At 40.8% G+C, this 22,062-nt stretch overlaps 1 protein-coding gene across 3 annotated transcripts; it reads right to left on the bottom strand.

The window, feature by feature from the left end:
- Nucleotides 1–3,340: 3,340 nt before the first annotated feature.
- ERP27 (endoplasmic reticulum protein 27) lies at nucleotides 3,341–21,663 on the bottom strand. 3 transcript variants are annotated; one of them, XM_084879724.1, is made up of 7 exons: nucleotides 21,463–21,663; nucleotides 20,972–21,072; nucleotides 19,210–19,347; nucleotides 10,193–10,309; nucleotides 5,879–6,004; nucleotides 4,454–4,651; nucleotides 3,341–4,090 (listed from the first exon to the last, which is right to left on the bottom strand). In XM_084879724.1, the coding sequence occupies exons 1-7, from the start codon at nucleotides 21,635–21,637 to the stop codon at nucleotides 4,043–4,045; spliced, it is 903 nt and encodes a 300-aa protein (XP_084735850.1). In that variant the 5' UTR covers nucleotides 21,638–21,663; the 3' UTR covers nucleotides 3,341–4,042. The 3 variants fall into 3 exon arrangements, with proteins under 3 accessions (XP_084735850.1, XP_084735851.1, XP_084735852.1); XM_084879725.1 differs by lacking the exon at nucleotides 5,879–6,004; XM_084879726.1 differs by lacking the exon at nucleotides 20,972–21,072 and having other exon boundaries at nucleotides 21,463–21,627.
- Between the last annotated feature and the right edge of the window lie 399 nt (nucleotides 21,664–22,062).

Genomic DNA, 22,062 nt, shown 5'->3' with positions numbered 1-22,062 from the left:
ATGAGTGTAATGAATACATAAACTGCTCTCCCAATATACCAGTTAGCATTCCTCTTACCTCCACCACCCCCAGTGTATATATTTAAGGTGACCAGACGTCCTGCTTTTGGCAGGACAGTCCCGATTTTTAACAATTTGTCCCGCATCCCGTGGCATTTTTAAAAAGTCCTGATTTTTGGAAAGAATCTTTTAAATCTTTTGGACTTTTTTTTTTTTTTTTTTAAATACTGCGGGACGCGGGACAAATTGTTAAAAATCGGGACTGTCCCGCAAAAAGTGGGACGTCTGGTCACCTTAATATATATACACTACAATAGGGGCCTGATAAAAATAGCATACCTTCCTTTGCAGCATGACCAAATTAGGTGAGTTGGGGGAGGAGTCCATGACAGGTGGTTGCTAGAGTATTCTATTAACTATGCACTTCTGATGCTTCACATCTGGGACCTTGCTGATGCTGGAAAGATTGTTCCTCCCAGAGCTAGCCAATTCCTAGAGAGAGCAAACAACTCACCTGTTAGAGCAAGCAAGTCAAACTCGCAGCGGCAGGCATGCGGCCCGCTAGCTACAAGCTTGACATGCTTCTGAGTGTCTTTCAAATGCAAACCAACCAATCCATAGCCCATGTTCCACCCACTTCTTTTACTCTCACAGGGCTCGCACACTGGTTCATCATCCACCTGCCCTAATTACCAGGGCCAGGCTCCAGCCAGCTCAGGGCAGCTCTCAGGACTCAGAGCCTGATGAAAGGACTCAAACCAGCCAATCTTGCTCACCCCACCCTGCCTATTTCCTTCTACAGAAACTACCATAAAGGCCCATATTTTCTCTCTGCTCCCTTTGTCTCCTGACCAACCATGGTGCTGTGGGGACATCACATGTCCCCCACCCCAACATCGATGAGAGAGAATCATCGATCAGCTGCCTTCTGCACACCTCCTATTGGGGATGTGCCCACAACCAACGTACATGCCTTTGACAGGAATCAAACCTGGGACCTTTCAGTCTGCAGGCTGACTCTCTATCTACTGAGTCAAACCGGTTAGGGCAATAGACTGTCTTTTCAATGGCATTTTTCCTCCTGACCTGTTGGCCTCGCTATACCTGAATAATAAGAAAACCTACATTTTAAAAGCTTACCTCAACTACTTCACTAATCTCAAGTGGGAGGTCTGATTCTTTTAAGAGCCTGATTAAAGCCTCTCCTTTCCATAAATTCTGAAATTAGAGAAATGGCTTTTCCTCAGAGAAGGCAGCATATTAAATAAAACATAAAAATAATTAAATAAAACATAAAAATAATTACAGACTTTATTTAATATACATTATCACCATGGGGTCTCAAAAAAGCCTATGAATTATTGTATTCTTCTCAATGACTGAAGTTCAAAGATACAAAATGTTTTTCTCAAGGTCACAGAGCCACATTCACAGATGAGGTGAGACTCAAACTCTCCCAACAGTCCTCTGACTCAGGCTCTGCTCCCACTCCTTCCTCTATCATACTCTTCCAAAACTTCCAATATCTTTTACAATGTTTTCTTGCATATCACTGTTTCCTTCAGACTTGAGAGAAAAAGTATGGCAGTCTTTCCAACTTGGGCCAATAAATGATTCCACAATAAAAAATATAGCTGAGCTATATCTAAATCTTTCAATAATAATACAGTCTTGGGGAGATGAATGTAGAGTTTTAAGAGGATAATACCAAAAAACAGAGATGATCTATAAATTACAGGAGTTTATGATACTAAGTCTGACCTTTAGTGAATTAATTAGAGCCTTCACAAATTTCCTTTCTGAAGAAGTTCCATTCTTTGGTTACGAGTCCCCAGAGATACAAAGAACAGGATTGGCTGAAAAAAAGACAGGAAAAAACACCTTGCAGTTTTGGAAAAACATAAAATGAAAAGAAATACTTAAATTCACTACCATAAAAATAAAAATAAGCTTACAGAAGATAATATAAAATAAAAGTGCTATTGAGTGCTATCAAGCAGCAAAATGCACATAAAGATGTTAAAACCTGCCCAGCCGGTGTGGCTCAGTGGTTGAGCATTGACCTATGGACCAGGAGGTCACAGTTCCATTCCCGGTCAGAGCACATGCCTGGGTTTGGAGCCCAGTCCTACGTATGGAGCTTGCAGGAGGCAGCCTATCAATGATTGTTTCTCATCATTGATGTTTCTCCCTCTCTCTCTCTTTCCCTTCCTCTCTGACATCAATAAAAACATTTTTTTTTTAAAAGATGTTAAAACCTACTTATGTGGTCAGTGTTAAGAAGTTAATGGGAGCAAGACGTCAAGTATAACAATTGAAAAATTAATCCCAATATTGAATAAAATATAGTTTGTGAAAATTTATTTGTTAACAGTTTGGCATTTCACCGTTTTAAACAAGAAAGAGGAAAGGGAGGGAGAGAAATAATTGAGTCAAATGATTTGGAACTTTAAAAAATGTCGCTGAAAGAGATGGATTGTGAATGAGGAGAAAAGAGAACTGGATAAGGGGGCTGAAGAGCAACCAGCAAGAGGTCGAAGTTGCTATTTGGAGATGGCGATGGGCAGCTGTTAAGAATTTCCACAGAGTGTGGCTAAGAAGAAACACGCTGGTGTGCCTGGGGGACCTCAGCTGGATATCAGGAAGAATTGCTGACTGTAAATGTCAAGAGCTCTGGTTTTCAGGATCAAAGGGAGGCTTCTGGGATGTGCCTGTCCTTGGAGTATTTTTTCAGCCTCAAGCAAGAGGCTGTTTGGGTGGTTTTCTGTAGGCCTGTGGATAGACTGGATGGCCCGCTCAGACTCCACAGGTCTCATGTTGCTGAGAGGCGTGTCGAACACAGCTGCCTTCACAGTGTCCTTGCCAGCTGCTGACTCCCAGCTCAGAGTCTGAAGGAACAACCAAGTCTTTCACTCTCCGTTCCTCCCTTGGACCAGTCCTTAGGAGTGTTCTGTGGTTTTCAGCCCTGAGCACTTAGGTACTCTCCTTCTGAGCCAAGGGCCTCCTGGGAACAATGGAGCATCTGTGTGTTGACAGTAACAGCCTGTGAGCCAGAGACACTTGGCCAAACTCTCCCTCCCACATGGCTGGATTGCACACCCCACCTGCAATAATCCGTGCTTAGTCAGCACTAGCCTGCCCCAGGGCCAAGTGCCCCCTTCTTCCCGCACCCCTTCCCCAACCTGTTACCTGATTTGAGCCTGAGCAATTTGGCCACATTTATACTAATCCTCACGCAGGATGGTCTCCACTTACCTCCTATCCCACCCACGGAGTGGCTCATAGCCTGACACTAAACAGTAGGCACCGAAGGGTGAGGTACCTACTGCTTAGTTGGGCAGCTGGGTATTTACAAAAGGTTTGCAAAGAGATGCCAGTCTTTTCCTATAACATTATTGCCTTTTATTTATTATGCAGTTGTTGATTTACATGGGGAAGTGGGAACACAAAACAAGCAAAGAGTTTTACATGGTCTGTTTCTGCTGAGTTCAGAACCTGGGGAACATCATTTGACTTCTGGCAAAAAGACAGTTCCTCAAAGGTGTGTAAAACCCTTTTGTTCTTGGGCCCAGTGTTAGAGAGGGGGACAGGCACTTATGAGGAAAGTAGAGTTTCAACCCTTAAGTAACTCTTATAGAGAAGAAACTATGCTGTGTGTAGGTCATGTGCAGTGTCCAAATTCAATATTAAATGACAAATCAAGACAATTTCCTTTGAGCCATGTCTCTTCATGCTGGTACCACAGTATGCATTTCTCTTACGGCCTCCACCCAGTGGTGTCATAGTGGTACTACAGCGTCTGGGCCTACATGGTATGAATGAATAAGAGAAAATTGTATGGGTAGTGAGAGAGAATATAGGCAAATTAAAAGAAAGGACATGGAGAATAAATGAGGTTTTGAGGAACAAAATGGAGCTGTGTGTGTGTGTGGTGGTGGTGATGGTGATGATTTTGTTGTTTAGTGTCCCTGAGGTTTGAGTTGCCCCTCTTCATTCAGCATGAAGCAGATGCTTGGTGGTATGCAGAAGTATTGGGGAGAAATCAGAGTTCCACCTTTTGAGTCTTTTCTTCTGAGTCATGACTTTCACTCTGAAAAATGCCAAGACACGATATTTAGATTTGGAGTCCACCCCCAGAACTTCTAAATCTATCTGCAATTTTTCTCTTATGAACTCTCTGAATGGAATTTGTTTACTATTGATATTGTACACAGAATGGTGAAATCCAGAATTCGGCTCTTTTGAATAGGCAAGACCTTTTCCAAAAATGCTTTTGTAGTTCTATCTCCATGACTATCTCCTAAAAAGCATCCGAGCTCTGTCTACTGTGTCCTCATATACCTCTGCTCTTAATCAAATTCAGTGGAGCCCAAAGAGTTTTTATTCAATAGGAATAATAGGGACATAGAAAGGAAGAAAATTCAACTTGCCTTCCAGGTAGTCTGTCACTTACCAGCCTTTTCCCTTTTAGGAATCCATCACAAAAGTTTTGCACGCTCTCTATTGAAACTTCTGCCACGTTCAGTGTATCCCACTCCTCATCTAGAGTCCGGTAAATTGCCAAAGCTGGCAGCTCAGACTTATTTAGTTTGAAAAAGGATATCACCTTCCCATTTTCCTTCACACCACTGTCCACCAGAATAAAAAGTATCTGCAGTTGGAGAAGTTTTAAAGAGAAAGATCTATTTGAGATCCTGAGGAGAAATAGGACCTCAAATTGTGGCAGTTTACTCTGATTGAATTTCTGGTTTGTGCATCACAATTTACATCTCAATTGAAACAGTATGGCTTTGTTCTGGCTTTGCCTTGCTTAGGTATTTTACCCCTTTGATTCAATTTTAAGAACACAGCCTTTGAAGATACTTCAGTGGTTAACCTTAGTGATTAACTAAGTAGAGCCTAAAGGTTAAAAGTGGAGAATAAATTTTAAATTTTGCTTCTGGTACTTTTTAGCTGTGTGACTCAGAGCACAGTACTCAGCCTCTTTGAGACTCAGTGCTCTCATGGGCAAAATGGGCGTTTGTTGGAGGAGATTAAATGAGAGGATGCATTTAGCATTTCCACAACATGTTGATGAAAACACCTGGGCGGCTGCTGGTGGCTGGCAGTGGCTGCAACAGCAGGGTGATGGGGCTGGTGCCTTTCCCTGATCAGCCTGGTTGCCTCCCGCAGAGGACCGTGCCTAAGCCATCAGTAGGACACCCCCTGAGGGCCCCCTGTGAGAGGGAAGGCTGAACTGAGGGACCTCTTCCCCAGTGCACAAATTTTATGCACTGGGTCCCTAGTATTAAATAACTTTGAAAACTTAAAGTCTTACAGAAACAACCACCAGCAGGTCAGCTTGTTTAATCATCAGACAGCTCTTATCTTTGAACAGATCATGTAGTTCAATATAGTAACTTTGAAGGGGTTGAAGTTTTACTTTTCAGTGATATTAAATAGAATTGCACAGAGTAGGGAAGGGAAAAAAAATATTTATTATCCATTCGGCATCAAGTACTGGACATTCATTAGGCACCAAGTATATGATAGGTATTTGATATGAGAAATAAACCCTGAGGTCTAAAAATATAAGGGATTATGGCAAGGAGAAAAATATTGTAATAAATACATGATTTTTATTTTTACTTCTCAATATAGAAAAAAAAAGCAATAGATTAGCACTAATGGAAGATATAATTATACAGGTTTTGAATAGTACAAAATATAACATCTTTAATTTTAAATCAGAGTAATGTGATTTATTATGTCCCAGTTATTATTTTGTCTCTTAACCATACTAGTTTTCCTTATTTATCTCACTTCCCTAACCACATCTGTCTTTTTCTACTGTCCTGGTGTTGAGTTTTCAAAAGAGTATCTCCCAGTGCAGACTTACCTTCCCCTGGAAGAGCTTAGCAGCCTTGTGGTATCTGTGCATGCTTTCTTCATACTCTGGGGAGGCCTTGTCCATAATCAGGAGAAGATGAATCTGAACCATGCTATTAAATAGACCAATCACAGTCTGGCAAATCGAAATGCGTTATAGTAGAATGAAAGAGAGAGGGAGAAAGAAAAAAAACCATTACTGGCCACCCAGGGACTAGGCAAACTACAACATAAATGAGAGTTGTAAATCCATAACACAAATGGTAACTAGCCTTTAAGATGCCTGTCAGTAAGATTTACCCTGTGGTTCTCATGCAACTGTGCTGATCCCTTTCCCCTACACTGTGTAAGGCTGAGTGGAGTAACTAATGGCATATTGCAGAAATGATCAAGTGTGACTTCCAATGTTGTCATAAAAGACATCATAGTTTCTCCCTCCCTCTCTCTTCTATTACTCACTCTGGGGAAAACAAGCCCCAACATTAGAGAGATTCACAGGGCAAGGGACTGAGGCCTCTTATTAACAGCCAGCACTGATTTGCCAGTCTTGTGATTGAACCATCTTGGAAGCAGATCCTCCAGCCCCAGTCATACCTTCAGATGACATTGCCTCCCTGATCAGTGACTATAACTGCACAAGACACCCAGATCAAAAGCACTTAGTCTAGCAACTCCCAAACTGCTGACCCACAGGAACTGTGTAATATATTTTTGCTGGATTAGGCTGACAAGTTTTGGGATAATCTATTATGTATCAACTAGAGGCCCAGTGCAAAAAATTTGTGCATGGGGGGTGTCCCTCAGCCAAACCTGCATCCTTTCAAATCTGGGACCCCTTGAGGGCAGTGGGACATCCCTCTCACAATCCAGAACTGTTGGCTCACAACTGCTTTCCTGCCTCTACCTGATTGCCTCTAACTGCTTTTGCCTGCCAGACTGATCCCCCTGACCACTCCCCTGCCAGCCTGATAGATGCCTAACTGCTCATTGGCTGGCCCAATTGCCCCTAACTGCCCTTCCCTGTCAGCCTGGTCACCCCTAACTGCCCTCCCCTGCCAGTTTGTTCACTCCTAACTGTCCTCTCCTGCAGGCCTGGTTACCTCCAACTGCCTCCCCTACAGGCCTGGTCCCCCCAACTGCCCTCCCCTGCAGGCCAAGGTTCCCCCCACAACTGTCCTCCCCTGCAGACCTGGTCTCCCCCAACTGCCCTCCTCTGCAGGTAGCCATCTTGTGGTGGCCATTTTGTGTCCACATGGGAGCATCCATCTTTGACCACATGGGAGTGGCCATCTTGTGTCTTGGAGTGACAGTCAATTTGCATATTACTCTTTTATCAGATAGGATAGACAACAAATATACCATGTACTATACTAGTCACTTTGACTACATAGTAGTAGTGCCTTCTTTGGAGTGCCTATTATTTGGCACTGTTTTCAGGTTTCTACATATAACATCTTATTTAATCCTCCAAGTCCCAGTTTCATAAATGAGAAAATTGAAGCAAAAACTCTCCCAAAGTTACCTAAAGTGGACTGGGATTAATACCAAGCTGCCTGACCCCAGAGTCTGTGCTCTTAACCATCAGGATGAACTGCCTTATACACAGTTGGTTACAAAACCCCAATCTGAACCAGTTCAACTCTCAGTGTGATTGAATCAGTCTACTTTGGGTCAGCAACACAATGAGCTTTTCAGGAGATCAAAGGTGTTGGCCCCTTTTGGCTGACTCAACAGGAAGCTGTCAGTGATGAAGGGGGTGAGATAGCCCTGAGCCAGAGTGAGGAGAGGAGTGGGTGAAACCAGGCCACTGCCTCCCTTCATTTCACTTTCCTAAAATAGTGCTACAGGTGTCTTTATTTTTAAATGAATCCCATTCCTTTCCACCACTTCATTTAAAATTTGGAAAGCAATGCTGTAAGATCAGCATGTACACAGGAAGGGAGAGTATGGGGGCTAATGAACCATTGGTCAGAATCCCAGGATGGTGGGAGGGGGAGCAATTAGGTAGGATCTTTCTGTAAGCTGTACATTGCTCCATAGAGATTCTCTAGCTCTCTTGGACAACATGTTGACAAAGGAGGCCCAATTAGTTCTTTGCCCCAAATTTCTCCTTATATCAATAGTTTAAAACCAGTTCTTAGATTTTAAATTGGAGAACCTTGGTGTTAAAGAATTGTCTTTTGTTTGATTAGATTCTGCTATTAAAATTTAGAACATGCATCTACCCTGCTAGAGCATACATAGAGGATGATTCTTGGGAAGGGTCAAGAAATCAAAACTAAGGAGTTAAAAGGTACCACAGTCTTAGCAGAAGGATTGGACATACCAGAAGTGATTAGTTTAATTCTAACAGACACAACCCGGTTTTCACCTTGAAGCCAAGGATTGAGTATGTGCATTAAAAGTGCATGGCTGGCCAGACACGTAGCTGTGAGTTTCTGTCCAGTTGCTACTGATGCAAACCTCTGCACTGGGAACAGCTAAGAAATAGCTATGTAGTATGGGCAGGTCTCTAAGTGAGAAAAGTACTACTTTTGGGAAATGAAGACGTTATAATAAAAGTTAAACTTGCTTCTCTAAAGAAATTCTTATTTAATATCTTCTTGATGTGGATTGCCTTCACTACTAATGTAAAAATTATTTTTTAAAAAAGGTATTATTCTCTAAGATAAGAGATGGACTGGGCATAAGAACTCAGGAAGGCTAGTCTTTGCCCCTGCTTTAGTGAGCCTGAAGAACTCCAGGACCCTAAACTCAGGGTCCATAAAATCAAATTTTCTGGTTCCACTTGCAATCTTGGAATCATTGTAGACACAATGGTCAAAGTGACGATGGTCTAGGAGAAAAATGCCCTTTTAATTATTGTTGCCAGCACTCCTTGGGTGCATGTGTTTGAAATCTTAGCAAAAGTGGAAATGGAGTCACCACTCCATGGAGACAAACATGGTGTGAGAGGGGGGCAGGAATTTAGTCAACAGGAAAAGAGGTGTTTTCCATTGAAGGCTCTGTAGGGCAATGGAAAAACCACAGGAGATCTTGAGAAAAGAAGGGGCAAGTGCAGAGGGCTGTCTCTGAAGCTCAAATTGCTAGGCATATGGCTTTGAGGAAATTAATTCACTTTTCTGAACTCCCATTTCCCATCCTGTAAAATGGAAATAGACAATGTGAACTAATGCATCATGAATTATAATTTCTGCCTTTAATTATGCCTTTTCTATTTACTATGTAATCTTGAATAGGTCAGTTGGATTTTGAATGTTTTGTTCTATAAAATGGGCATAATAATTCCCTGTCTTCTACCTCAAAATCAATGTAGGGATCAAATGAGAATGTGGTGGGAAAGGGCAGTGTTACTTCTAAAAATCATGACATGCACATAAAAAACTGTTTATTAGAGAATGCACAGCAATTCTGAGCTGATGTTGATCACTAGCAATTAGTATTCCATTACTCCATGATCTCTGTCAGGGAAAATAAAAGTCAGGTCATATAAAGTAATTCTAAAAGCTGTAGAGTGTTAGAAGGCCAGCCAGAAGATAATCAGGACAGGTTGACCAACGCCTCTACCCAGGCTATATATGGCATGTGACACTAAGAGAAAATAAGCCCAGAAAGAAAGTTGAGCCACCATGAGGTTCTGGGTCCATGCATGTGGTGCCAGACCTGGAACTGTTAATTACTGGCCCACAAGGATGAAGGCGCAAAAAATGGGAAGAAGTGCATAAAAATTTTTATAGAAATTTTGCATAACTGTGGCATCCAAATACGTGACCAGTAGACTTTATTTTAAAAGTTTTTTTTTTTTTTTTTTTTTGCCTATTAATTGATTTTATTACATTTTACAAAGGTATTGGTTCCTGATGCGGTAGAGGAAAAAATAGACCTTCAGCACAGATTGCAATCTTGTTTGGGGAGTGTGGTCTAGAGTGTTGCTGGGATCAGAGTTGCCTTCATGGAACACTCTCAGGTGGCAAAACTCAGAGATTTTTGAATCAGTCATCTTAACTTTGCATTGTGACTCTCTTCCTTCCTAATCATGTGATAGGTCATTTAACTTCTCTGCTTCTTTTTTGAAAAGGCTCTCAATCTGAAAGGTGTAGTAAGGATGACAACATGAACAACTAGGTGTTCAATGAATTGCAGCTATTACTGGTCAAAGGACAGAACTCCTGAAAGAAAATATCTCTGCTCTGAAGACAAGCCCACGCCCCTTTTTACACCCCCCCCCCTATGAAGACAAGTCCACGCCCCTTTTTACACACACCCCTGGGCGCCTCCCCCGGGCACCCCCCCCCCCCCCAGGGACCTTAGCACTATTGTTTACCACAGGGTTGTACTCTGTCACAAAACGGAGACTGTTGATCTCAATGAAACGGCTTAATCTGGTGTCATCAATGCTTTCAACGTCTTCACTCCCTAAAATCAGTTGTTCATTATCCACCTGCATAACACAGAAACAATAATTGTCACTGTTCTGTCTTTATTCGTTCATTGACAAATGTTTCTGGAATATCTACCACGTGACAGACACTGACACAGTTCCAAAACCAGAAAGATAAATAGGAAATGTTCCTTGCCCTTGCAGAACACCCTGTCCTGTGGGATACACAGTGAACAGACATGTCCCACAGAAGGTAGCAAGTGTCATCACAGGGGAATCACAGGCCCATATGTCATCTGAGGAAGAGCAGAAATGCTTTCAGGACGAGGCAGCTCCTTTAGAGGGCATCCATAAATGTTACATATAGATTATCTTATCATTCAGATAAAAATGTTTTCAAATTTCTGTTCTTATTTCTTCTCTAAACTATTGGTTATTTAGAAGTGTATTTTGTAATTTGAAAGTAAGATTTTCTGGTTACTTATTTGTTATTAATTTCTAGCTTAAGATTTACATTTATTTCTCTATAATATTATATATGTCCTTAAAATTGTGTATATTCTACAATTTTTGGGTGTACAATTCTGTATATGCACCTGTGGTCACATGGTGAATTATATAGTTATGTCTATTCTTACTGATTTTTAAAAACCAGTTTATTCTATCAGAGAAGAATGTTAAAATCATCTATGATTGTAGATTTAATTGTTTTCCTTACAATTCTGCCAGTTATTTTGTCTGTATATTCTCAGGTGATGCATTAGATTAATGCAAATTTAGAATTCTTAAATTTTCTGGATAAGTTGAAACTTTATCATTATGAAGGTCATTCTTTATCTCTAAGGATGCTTGTCTCAATGACTACTTTGCCTAATATTAATATACTTATTCCACCTTTATTTTGGAAATGTTTGCATGATATATTTCTATCTTCTTTATATTTTACTAATATTACTGTGTCATTATGTTTAAAAATAGTGTATCCCTTCTAAAAAGCACAGTTTTATTTTAAAATCCAGCCTGTATTTAATTGAATTATTTTTGTAATGTAATTACTATATTTAATTAAATATTAATTTTCCATTGGCTCTCCCAGTTCTAAATTCATTTGATTCATTTCTGGCTTATTTTTGAATTGGATGAGTGCTTTGTATTATTCCTTCTTTCCCTTTATAGATTTGGAAATTACACAGACTTTTAATTATTCTTTTAGGGATTACTAGCTTGCATTCTACGATATGCATTCTTTACTTACCCGAACCTAATATTAATTGAAAATTAATCACTTTACTAATTTTGGGAGGGGACTGTTTTTATAACTTCAGTTTATCAAATGAATGCTGAGGTGCAGAAAATGTATTTCAAAACAGAATTTTGACAAACAAACATCAAAGCCAAAAATATTTGAATTGCTTTTAAATCCATAAAGTTCTGAGTAGAAAGCTTGGGGTGGAAATATACAAGCAAGAGAAAAAGTCTTCTTAGGTGGAGTCCTTGCCCACCTTACTACCACTCTCCTCCCCAAGTCAATAAGAAATGAAATGAGTGCATAGATCTTTGCTGCTTAAGGCTGGGTTTGCCAGCTGGCATGTCTTTCCTACTTAAGTGTTTGCCAATTACAAACATCAAAATCATCATCATTATTATAATCAGGTCCTTTTTACTACTTAATATGTCTAAATACTTCCTGACTATTTTTCTAGGAACTTGGAGATCTGGTGCCTGCACTTGAGCTGACACAGGCTGTGCTCTGGGCCAGCAGCCCCTCCCTCCGGCTCTCTCTTCCAGTCAGTCCCTCACATTTCCCAGAATAGGGAAAACAGGAAGCGCCAGTTACATTAGGTATTTCTGGACATCAGGAGCACAGTATATTGGAGGTGGAAGATATTAAATGATAACATTCTCTAAGAAGCGAAGAGCTTTAATACAAACCACCCTCCTGAAGTCTATCCAGTCGGTAGCACTTCTTTTAAGGAAACATGCTTGATTATTTCATTATTTCTTAAACTAATAAACTCTGGAGCATTCATGTGTAGGGGTCTTGGAAACAACATCCAAACAGGAAATCTCCCTTCTGTAAAGGAAATTATTTGCATAATGTTCTGGAAAGAAAAATCTGACCCTGGAACTAAGAGTTGAGAGAAAAAAAGAAAAAAATACCTTTTATGTATTTTTCTAGTTTTTGGAAAGAATTTTACTGGAGATATCAAATTATTTTTTTCTCTCCAAGTAAAGAGACACCAGAAGAAAAACAGAAACAGTAAACCAGAAGGATTGCCACCTTAAAATATAATTTTGGGTTTTCCCCAAGAGTATTTGAAATGAATTATTTTATGTTTTAGATATTGCTTATACTAGTATTATACCAATAGATTTAATCATTCCTTTTCTGTTAATTAGTATTTCAGCAATATTCCCTTCAGTTGCTGTGCATTTCTCTAGTTAATAACCCAGTTTTTCATAAAATGTATTAAAGTCATCTTAGTTTATACTACAGTTATAGTATTAAATATCTTGCATTCCACTGAGAAATCAGTTGTTAAACTAATGCCCTCATGTCTCCATTTCTTTTTATAAGCTGCATAGCTTACATTATGTTGAATAAATATATTCTTGGGAAAAACATTTAATTATCTGGCATATATTACTTCTTGCATTAATTATCACTTTATTTTTATGTAGTGCTCCTTCTGATTATTTGGCAAGGTGCATTTCTTATCATAAGTATCCAACAAATAACTGTAAAGGGAATAACAGAATGCCTCTACTGTGTTTCCATTACTATCCCAACGGAGCAAAGTTCGGCTAATATGTTTTTTTAAAAATAGAAGTGATGGAGAAAATAGATAGCAGCTTGAATGTTCAAATAATATCTGAAATTCCATCTTAGTACCAAGACTCTGTCTTTGTGTGGACAATAATAAGTTCTGTGGGAGTGAAGGGGAAATTAGACATTTGGGGGGCTAGCTACTTGAATCTGTGCCAGTAACCTGCCTTCTGACATATACTGCTGCTTGTCGATAAACTCCATTCTTATCAAACTCCTTTCTTATCTGTGATGCCCATCCTGCCTTGCAGAACCCGTTTGCTGGAATACTCCCATTTTACAGAGACCATACACCATGAACCATATACAATCCCCAATCCTCTGGATATAATCTCACTTCCCCCATCCCAACTCATGGGGGAAGCCTGATCCATATTTTTGGGACAAAGGAATCCTATATAATAAAAAGGTAATATGCAAATTGACCATCATGCCCTCTCACAAGATGGCCATCCCATGTGTTCACAAGATGGCTGCCCCCATGTGGTCACAAGATGGCCGACCCCATGTGGCCACAGATGGCCGCCAAGAGATGGCCGGCAGGGGAGGGCAGTTGTGGGTGATTGGGCCAGAAGGGGAGGGCAGTTGGGGGCAATTGGGCTGGCAGGGGAGGGCAGTTTGGGCAATTGGGCCGGCAAGGGAGCAGTTAGGTGCTGATCAGGCTGGCAGGGGTGTGCTTAGGGGGTGATTAGGCTGGCAGGCAGAAGCAATTAGGGGCAATCAGGCAGGCAGGCAGGCGAGCGGTTGGGAGCCAGCAGTCCCAAATTGTGAGAGGGGTGTTCCACAGGGATCAGGCCTAAACCAGCAGTCGGACATCCCCTGAGGGATCCCAGATTGGAGAGTGTGCAGTCTGGTCTGAGGGCCACAGCCCAGTGCACAAATTTGTGCACTGGGCCTCTAGTTAAGAATATAAATGGAAAGCTTCATTATACATCCCTCAGAATTTGGAAACTAACTCCCCTGAGTCATGGCACTAATGCATTCTGCAATAAAGGCAACTTTTCTGAATATTCTCTGAGTGCCTGGCTGATTAATTCTCTTGCTCTGCCTGGTAACGTATCTGTGTGGAGGCCCTGCAGTCACACTCACACAAGGCAAGCTGCCATACATCACCACTCACAGGCTATCACACAGGACTTGTTATTGTCCCGTTTTACATATTTTTTTTCTTGATGATATTTATCTAATCAGCTGGTATTATTTCTGGAAAGTGATGCATTCCATGAATACAGATAGCATTTGCTGGTCTCTCATTTTTATGCGCCAATATTTCAAGCATCTGGTAATGTTAACCATTATAGTCTTAATCATGTTTTCATTTATCACTATTTTAATTTACCTCTATATATGTTCTTGCAGTTGAAAATAATATATGTCTAAATTCTACAATTGTATTGACAAAGTATGTAATGTCCAGATTAAATCTTAAGAAATAACCCTGGGGTTTGATAAGTAGTGCCAGTGGGACAGAGAAATTGTTTAGGAGAAAGTGGTTTAAAAAAAGCAGGCTTTTGAATGAGGTGAATCTAGGAGTAAAAACAAGGAGTAAGGTGTTTGCCCTAGCTGGTTTTGCTCAGTGGATAGAGCATCAGCCTGCAGACTGGAGGGTCCCGGGTTCAATTCCCATCTAGGGCACATGTCCAGGTTGTGGGCTCGATCTGCAGTGGGGGCTATACGGAGGCAGTTGATTCTCTCTCATCATTGATATTTCAATCTTTCTCTCCTTCACTCTTCCTCTGTGAAATCAATAAAAATAAACAAAACAAAAAAAGTTTCCTTCAGGATTAAGTGCTTTAGAAAGTCACCGTAGTATCGTACAGAAGGTGTGCTTTGAAGACAGTAGCAGACGGTATGAATCAGATGTCTGTCATGTTATAGTGAGACTTTGGACAACTGAATCAACCTCATGGAACTTTATTAATTTCCTTATTGATAATGCAAGGAGAACAGTAATTATTTCATTTAATTTTGTGAGAATTGAATGGTAGAACAATGAAAAATATCTAGCAGAGTGCCCATCATAAATTAGGCACAAGCAAACAGTAAAAATTTAAACCTAATATAAAAGTACGTACCAGAAAATTTTCAGCATTTCCCATTGTAAAGTAGATTAGTTTTGGTTGATATTCTCTCCCTCTCTCTCTCTCTCTCTCTCTCTCTCTCTTTTGGTATCTCAAACTCCTGAGTAATAATTCTACTAAAACATGGACACAACTTTGAAAGTGTAAACTAAGAAAAAAATGTTTATCTAAAAGCTGGCATGGTGCAAGTTGAACCTCTCCCAGCCTGGCAAATGGAGCAGGGTAAGGACCAGTGTGTTTGTTTTTGGTATGGCACAAAGTAATCCTGTTCCCAGAGGTCTCAAGAGTTCATTCTGAGCAGGTCTGTCACTAGTGATAAACAAAAAACATGCTAAATAAGAGGGAACAGCTCTGGGAAGTCATCATCAAGACTTTATAAGGAATGAATTGTAAGCAGAGTTAATTCACCCAGTCGGGACCGTAAAGCCTGTATAGACTTTGGAAGTAACAGCACTTGTTTTTCTCCCTCACATGTGACTTTAAAATCAGGCCTTCATAAGATCTAAAAATAGCAAACCGGCAAAGAAATACTTTATGAAGCTGTCTTTGATTAGAATTTTCCTATTGAAGGGTTACTATGAACGGTCCAATGAGAACATGAAAGGCATTAACCTAACCTTCCATCTCTTTCTTACCAAAGCTTTTCACAGAAGAGCTTGGTTCAATCTTTTTTCACGATGGTGAAAATGCAAACCTACAACTGCTGTCCAGGTGGGGATAGGGCTGCTGAAGGTACTCATGCACCCACAGACATACTTATGGAGGCGAGTTCGTTCCTCAAACACTTTGTGTCTTCTGGAGACTAGAAGACTAGAAGTCATGGTTTCTGCCCTTAAGAAACAGGGGAAAGGATGAGACAGACACAGAAATATATGACCTGCACTAGAAAGTGGTAAATGAAAATAGAGATATGCTAACATGGGGGATAGTTAGGCCAATTTGGAGATTCCAGGGAGGCTTTCTGAAGGATAAGATGCCTGACTGATTCACTGGAATGTGAGAAGGAGTTAGCTGGGTAAGCCTAAGTGAAAGGGGGTGCTTGGGGGCAGTGGCCTTCTAGGCAGAGGAATAGCCATGTGAAACGATGAACTTGGGTCATTATACTATGTACTAGTGGCCCAGTGCATAAAATTTGTGCACATTACAAGGGAATTAATTAGAGGAAATATTTTAATATTGCTATTTGCCCTTTCTCTATAATAAAAGTGTCAGAGATGAAAGAAAATTAGTAAAATGTATATGAAAATCTTTCTCCTGTCAGAGTCTGGGGTGCACCACAGGACCCAGAGTCAAGTCCCTGCTCACCTGCACACACCTCAAAATCACCTGAGATCCAGACCTGGCCGGGCCCGCCCCCATCAAGCTCTGCAGGATGAGGGATGCAGTCTCAGGTCCCCTATTAAGTCTTGCTGGGCAGGTGGCACGGCTTCAGGTCCCATGGCACAACCTCAGGTTCCCCAGCCTGGTGTGAGGGCAAAAGGGCCATTTGCATATTAGCTCTTTATTAGATAGGATAGTTGGGTGTTGAGCGGGTATAACCCAAGATGGAATGTGCTAGAAAAGGGAATAGAAAAGCAACTAGTGGCCATGTCATAGAAGACAACAGGTTTAAATATCTTGATTTTTACCTTGTAAGAAATAGAAAATATTGAAAAGTTTTAAAGGAAGGAGTGCCATGGTCAAATTTCTCTTTTAAATTTACCATGGTGATACCAATGTAGAAATTACTTATGAAGTAGTAAAGGGAGATTGATTAAGAAGCTATTGGATTGTCTCTGCCAAAGATGCTAAACGTCTAAACAGAAGAAAGAAGTGGAAATAGGGAAAAAGAATATAGGTTCAGTAAGAGAGGAGGCCCAATTTGAAAAAAAATTAGAGATCAAATGAACATAGCCATTCAATAAAAAAAAGTTTAGGAGGGAAGAACATGACTCATCAGGTGCACATGATAAATTCAGTTTTGAACATGTTGAGACTATAGTGCTTATGAGGGACTTCAACCAGCAAGCATTTGAATTACAACAGAGGTCCAGGCTAGAGATGAAACATTCCAAATCCTCAGCAAACACTTAATAGTCTAACATGAGGAAGAATTATATTATCTAAGGATTGCACATTCATTCATACACATATTTATTTACTCAATGAACACTTAATGAACACCTGATACACAGCAGACACTCTTTTAGGCTCTGTGGTTGAAGTAGTGCCCCACAATGCTTGGATTATATAACTTAGCTTGGGAAAAGCATTGTGTCAGGCAGTAGCATGGAAGAGAAGGCCTCACGGAGACTAAGATAAGAAGAGGAGGACCAGGAGAAGTAGGCTCCTAGAAGTTAAGGAAAGAGAGATTAAAGAAAAAAAAAAGTGGTCAACATGTCATACATGGAAGAGATGTTGAGGACAATAAGACCTAAAAAATGTTCATGGGATTTAGAAATATATACAGAAATGTGCTGACGAAAGCAGTTTTAATGGATGCAGGATATAAGCTAGACAGCAGTGTATTTAAGAGCTTAAAGAAAGTTGGAGATAGTGTGAATATTTTTTTAAATATATTTTTTATTGATTTTTTACAGAGAGGAAGAGAGAGGGAGTTAGAGAGTTAGAAACATCAATGAGAAAGAAACATCAATCAGCTGCCTCTTGCACACCCCCTACTGGGGATGTGTCCGGAACCAAGGTACATGCCCTTGACCAGAATCGAATCTGGGAACCCTTAAGTCTGCAGGTTGACAGTCTATCCACTGAGCCAAACCGGTTTCGGCGATAGTGTGAATATTAACTGCATGTAAGGAGAGGTTTGGATGAGAAGCGAAAGAGATAGATAGGATGGAGGTGAGAAGGGGAAGGAAATCTTGAAACTTTCTTTTGCCCAGTTTCTCATTTCCAGTGGACTCTGTCATCTCTACTTTGATACTCTGCCAATAATATAAACTCAACAACTAGCCACAACATCAGAAATCCCTCTTTCTGAATAGGCCCTCACCATTCCTAGGTACCTTGACTTTAAGCTTGGCCTCCTTTGCCTTCCATGATTTTAATATCTCATCCTTGCAAACCCTGCCTTTTCTTCACTTTCTAATGTGACTGCTCTATTACAGCCCTTTGTACATGATCTGTTTTGCCAGCCTAACTAAATTTTTCTCCACTCTTATTTTTTTTTTGCCTGGAAATCCATCCTACCCATATGCTAAAACAACATTGCTTAAATACATTTATGTTCATGTTACTCCCCTAATCTAAAGGCCTGAGTGCCTTTTCTGTGCCAACCAAATTAAGTGAAAACACGTCAAGCTAGTATTCAAATTTCTCCACAATATGATTCCAATCAAGCTTCTCTGTTTTATATTCATTTCCCCAAAACATGTACCTTGGGATTCAATCGAATTAGCCTGATTATTGTTTTCTAAGTTACATTTTTGTTACCACTCTTTCACCTTGTTTAAATTTTACCTATTTGTTAAATCCCTGTTCACTTTTCTTTTTTATAATTTTTTTTGATCAGAATATCTATACTGCTTTTAACATTTGAACCCTTATAATACTTTATATGATGCTCTTTGTATTGTAGATACTTGTGTATTATGTTTACAATCTACTATATTTTAAATTCTATGAGAGAAGAGAATACAGTTAATTTGCTTTCATTGTTAATATCTTGCAGTTTGATACATTTTTACAAATGTAAGTTAACTCCCCAAAATATAAAAGTATACATTTTAGAGCTCAACATGATCTTAGAGGTGATATGGTTGAACCATTTTATTTTATAGAGATGAAAGAATTGGGGCTAAGAAAGGTTAAGTGACCTGCCTGAGTCAGCATCAAATCTCATCTCCTGACTCTCAGTCCAGACCTCTTTCTATTTCACGACAGCATCTGTCTGGAAAGCTTGAGTTGAGCCATCATCCTTGTCACCATTGTCCCTGATGCTGGCATAGTCATTAGTGTTAAAGACATAGACTTCTTTCTAGTCTCACAAGTTTGTGAGTTTACAATCTAAGGTAAGTAAAAACCTGGAAAAGGCTTGAGCCACCCACCCAACTTACCAGACGAAAGAGAGAAATGGTGTTCTCAGTGATGTTGTAGTGGGCCAGAACCTCAGAATCAGTGCTGATTCCAAATGAGACGTCTTGGAATTTTTTCACCACACCACGGAATACGGGCACTGCTGGAATTTCTAAATCCTAAAAGCAAGGAGAAATGACAGAGGTCATTTTAGAGGAGAGAGATATGGAAACAGAACATGGAATTGAAATGAGCTTATCATACCAGAAACCAGAGACTTGACTTTGAGTCTGAGCTTAGTGGGTTAACTGATAACTATAAAATTGTGGCTATGCCTGGGACTCCTGCCTGGTCTGACCATAGAACTTGCAGTTTATTATTAATAGTAACTGAGAGGGGCCTCAAAATCACAGGGCCCTGCAAAAGTGGGCAGCATTGTCACTGATATACCAGTGAAGGCAAATGTTTTAGGAACAATTGGTGGAAGCAAAAAAGAAATACAAAAATAAGAAAATGTTGTGAAAAGGGCCCAAAATAAACCATAAATATGGAAGCTTAGAAATTTTGTTAAGAAAGATCTGTGGAAGGTGTGAAAGAATAGTCCTCTTTCTACTGTGTGCAAGCCCGAGGTATTGCTCATGAAAGATACTGTTTACGCGTTGTTCTAACTCCGGACCTCAGGCCTGCAGGAGGGGGCAGGGAAGCCACCTGTGCAGTCCAGTCTTATATAGTAAGCTGATACCGTTTTCCCTGCTGTCACAGCAACATTGCCCACAACAGCTCCAGGTAATAAACAGTGAACATATTCTTCCCTGACATCTCTCTGGTCTGAAGGAAATGGGAAAAGAGAAAAGAAGATGGCTAGCCTTGCATCCCGGGTCAAGCAGAGGCGGTGTGGAGTCCATTGAGGCTATGAACCATTGTTAATCCAGACTTCCCCTTAAAATGCAATTGCTCACAGATCAAATGACGACATCTGGTGGCTGTTTAAGTTATTGCACACTCCTCCAGTCCCACTTTCTCACCCCGCCCTGCCTTTCCGAGGGTGGCAGCTTTTGCCTGCAGCTCAGAGCTCTCATCACTGAAAAAATGTGCTCCCTTCTTGGCATCGTCCTCCCCTGCATTGCCATCCCCCGCCACCCCCTACATCTCCTCACAGCTATTTCCAGCTGTGTACACAGAATCCACGGGGTGATGATGAGTTGGAATTAATGAGTGGAAACTGACAATGAGGTCTGCAATGAGAGAGAAGGGGGCTTGATCAGCTGTGAGAATCACCAGATGTTATCTCCAGAGAAATATAAAAATACTGGAACGACGCTTTCTCATTTATGGCTGCTCTCATTAGCCAGGCAGCCAATCTCGAAGACCGAGGCTAACACCTTCAATATATAAAATGTCAACCTTCTTCAACAGTGCATATCAAACAGCGATATAGAAGAAGGAGAGACTAGCTATTTGGTAAGGAGTCAGACGGAAGTCACTATTGACTCGTACATTGCCTGGATGATAGAAGTTGGGTTGACTCTGCCCCTGACTCAGCAATCAGATACCAACTTAGGTTTCAAAGCACCCATAGATGAGGAGACCCAGAGTCTCCTCAGCAGTCTCAGAACTTTGGAGAAATACATAATTTCAGAGACTGGAAATGCCTAAAAATGGGGAGTTCCTGAATGAAAAAGCTGAAAGCTAACTCTGAGCCCATTGGCTTCTAAGGTAGTGCCGCCTGGTCTGCTCATAGCGGTCATGGCTCCCAGTATTCCTGCTGCTCTGGGGGCATAACAAGCAGGGTATCTGACAAACCTGGAAGAAGCCTATGACAGCCACCTCAGCAGCAGCAATGAATTCCATGGCAGCTGGGACACCCGTGAGCCGCACAGGCTCCTGGGGGGCACTGGAACCATCTAGACATAGGAGAGAGAGAGAGAGAGAGAGAGAAGCAGAAGGTGGGTGATGACACCCTATGAGAAGTAGCAGCTCTAAGTAATAGGGGCATCTAGACTGTTTCTCTCCACACCAAGGCAAGGAACTCAAGGGGTACAATGATTATTCCAAAGCTTCATTTATTTTTGTTTTTTTTGCCAACATATGGATGGCGACCCCACCTTGTGACCACTCTCTGAAGGATAATGACAGACTTCTCTCTTTTCCACCAGGCAACACAGCCATTTCCTGGGGGGAATATTCCAGGTTTGGAGGAAAAGTACTCAGAGCATGACCCTGTTCCCTTTCCTTCCCCTAACAACACTTCCGCCCTATGGACACCCAAGTGCCTTTTGCTTTTCTTTGTTTACCTGAGGATTCTTGAATTTCTGCAGCAACATCTGGGGACAGCATGCACGTGAAGAGAAATAATAGGAACAAGCATCTGGATGGTGTCACTTCCATTCCTCTTCTTCTGCTCCTGATCCAACCCTTGGACTTTGTGTTTTGGGACATGGACTCGGGGCAGCCTACTCTGCAGGTCATGGGCTGTGGTGCGCTTAGAGCTTTGGGAACTTTGCAGCTGGCTCTAGGGGAACCTTCAACTTCTGAGATAAAGGACCTAGTTTAGTGACAGGGCCTCAGCACAAAACCAACCAGAAAAAGTCAAGTCAATTCATTTAAATAAGTAAATAATGTTCTATGCTAGGTGTTGACCTAAGCACTAGGGATACAAGGATAACTATGATCTAATCTAGCCTCTCCCAGCTTAGATTGTTAATGTGAGAAATGCACAGATAAACAGATCACTTAAATATAAAATGAAAAGTAAAAAAAAAAAAAAAAAAGAACTCATAAAGCACTGTGAGAGGGCAGACGAAGGATATTTAGGACAGTGGTGGGGTTCGCGAAGGCTTTTTTCCCTGCAGGGGATGCCCAACCAGAGTCCTGAGTAATTTTCCAGACAAAAA

Source organism: Pipistrellus hanaki (assembly GCF_964339955.1).
Source record: "Pipistrellus hanaki genome assembly, chromosome: 3".
Classification (NCBI taxonomy): domain Eukaryota; kingdom Metazoa; phylum Chordata; class Mammalia; order Chiroptera; family Vespertilionidae; genus Pipistrellus; species Pipistrellus hanaki.
Note: the sequence above shows the minus strand (reverse complement) of the source record. Positions and strands in the feature narration are given on the sequence as shown.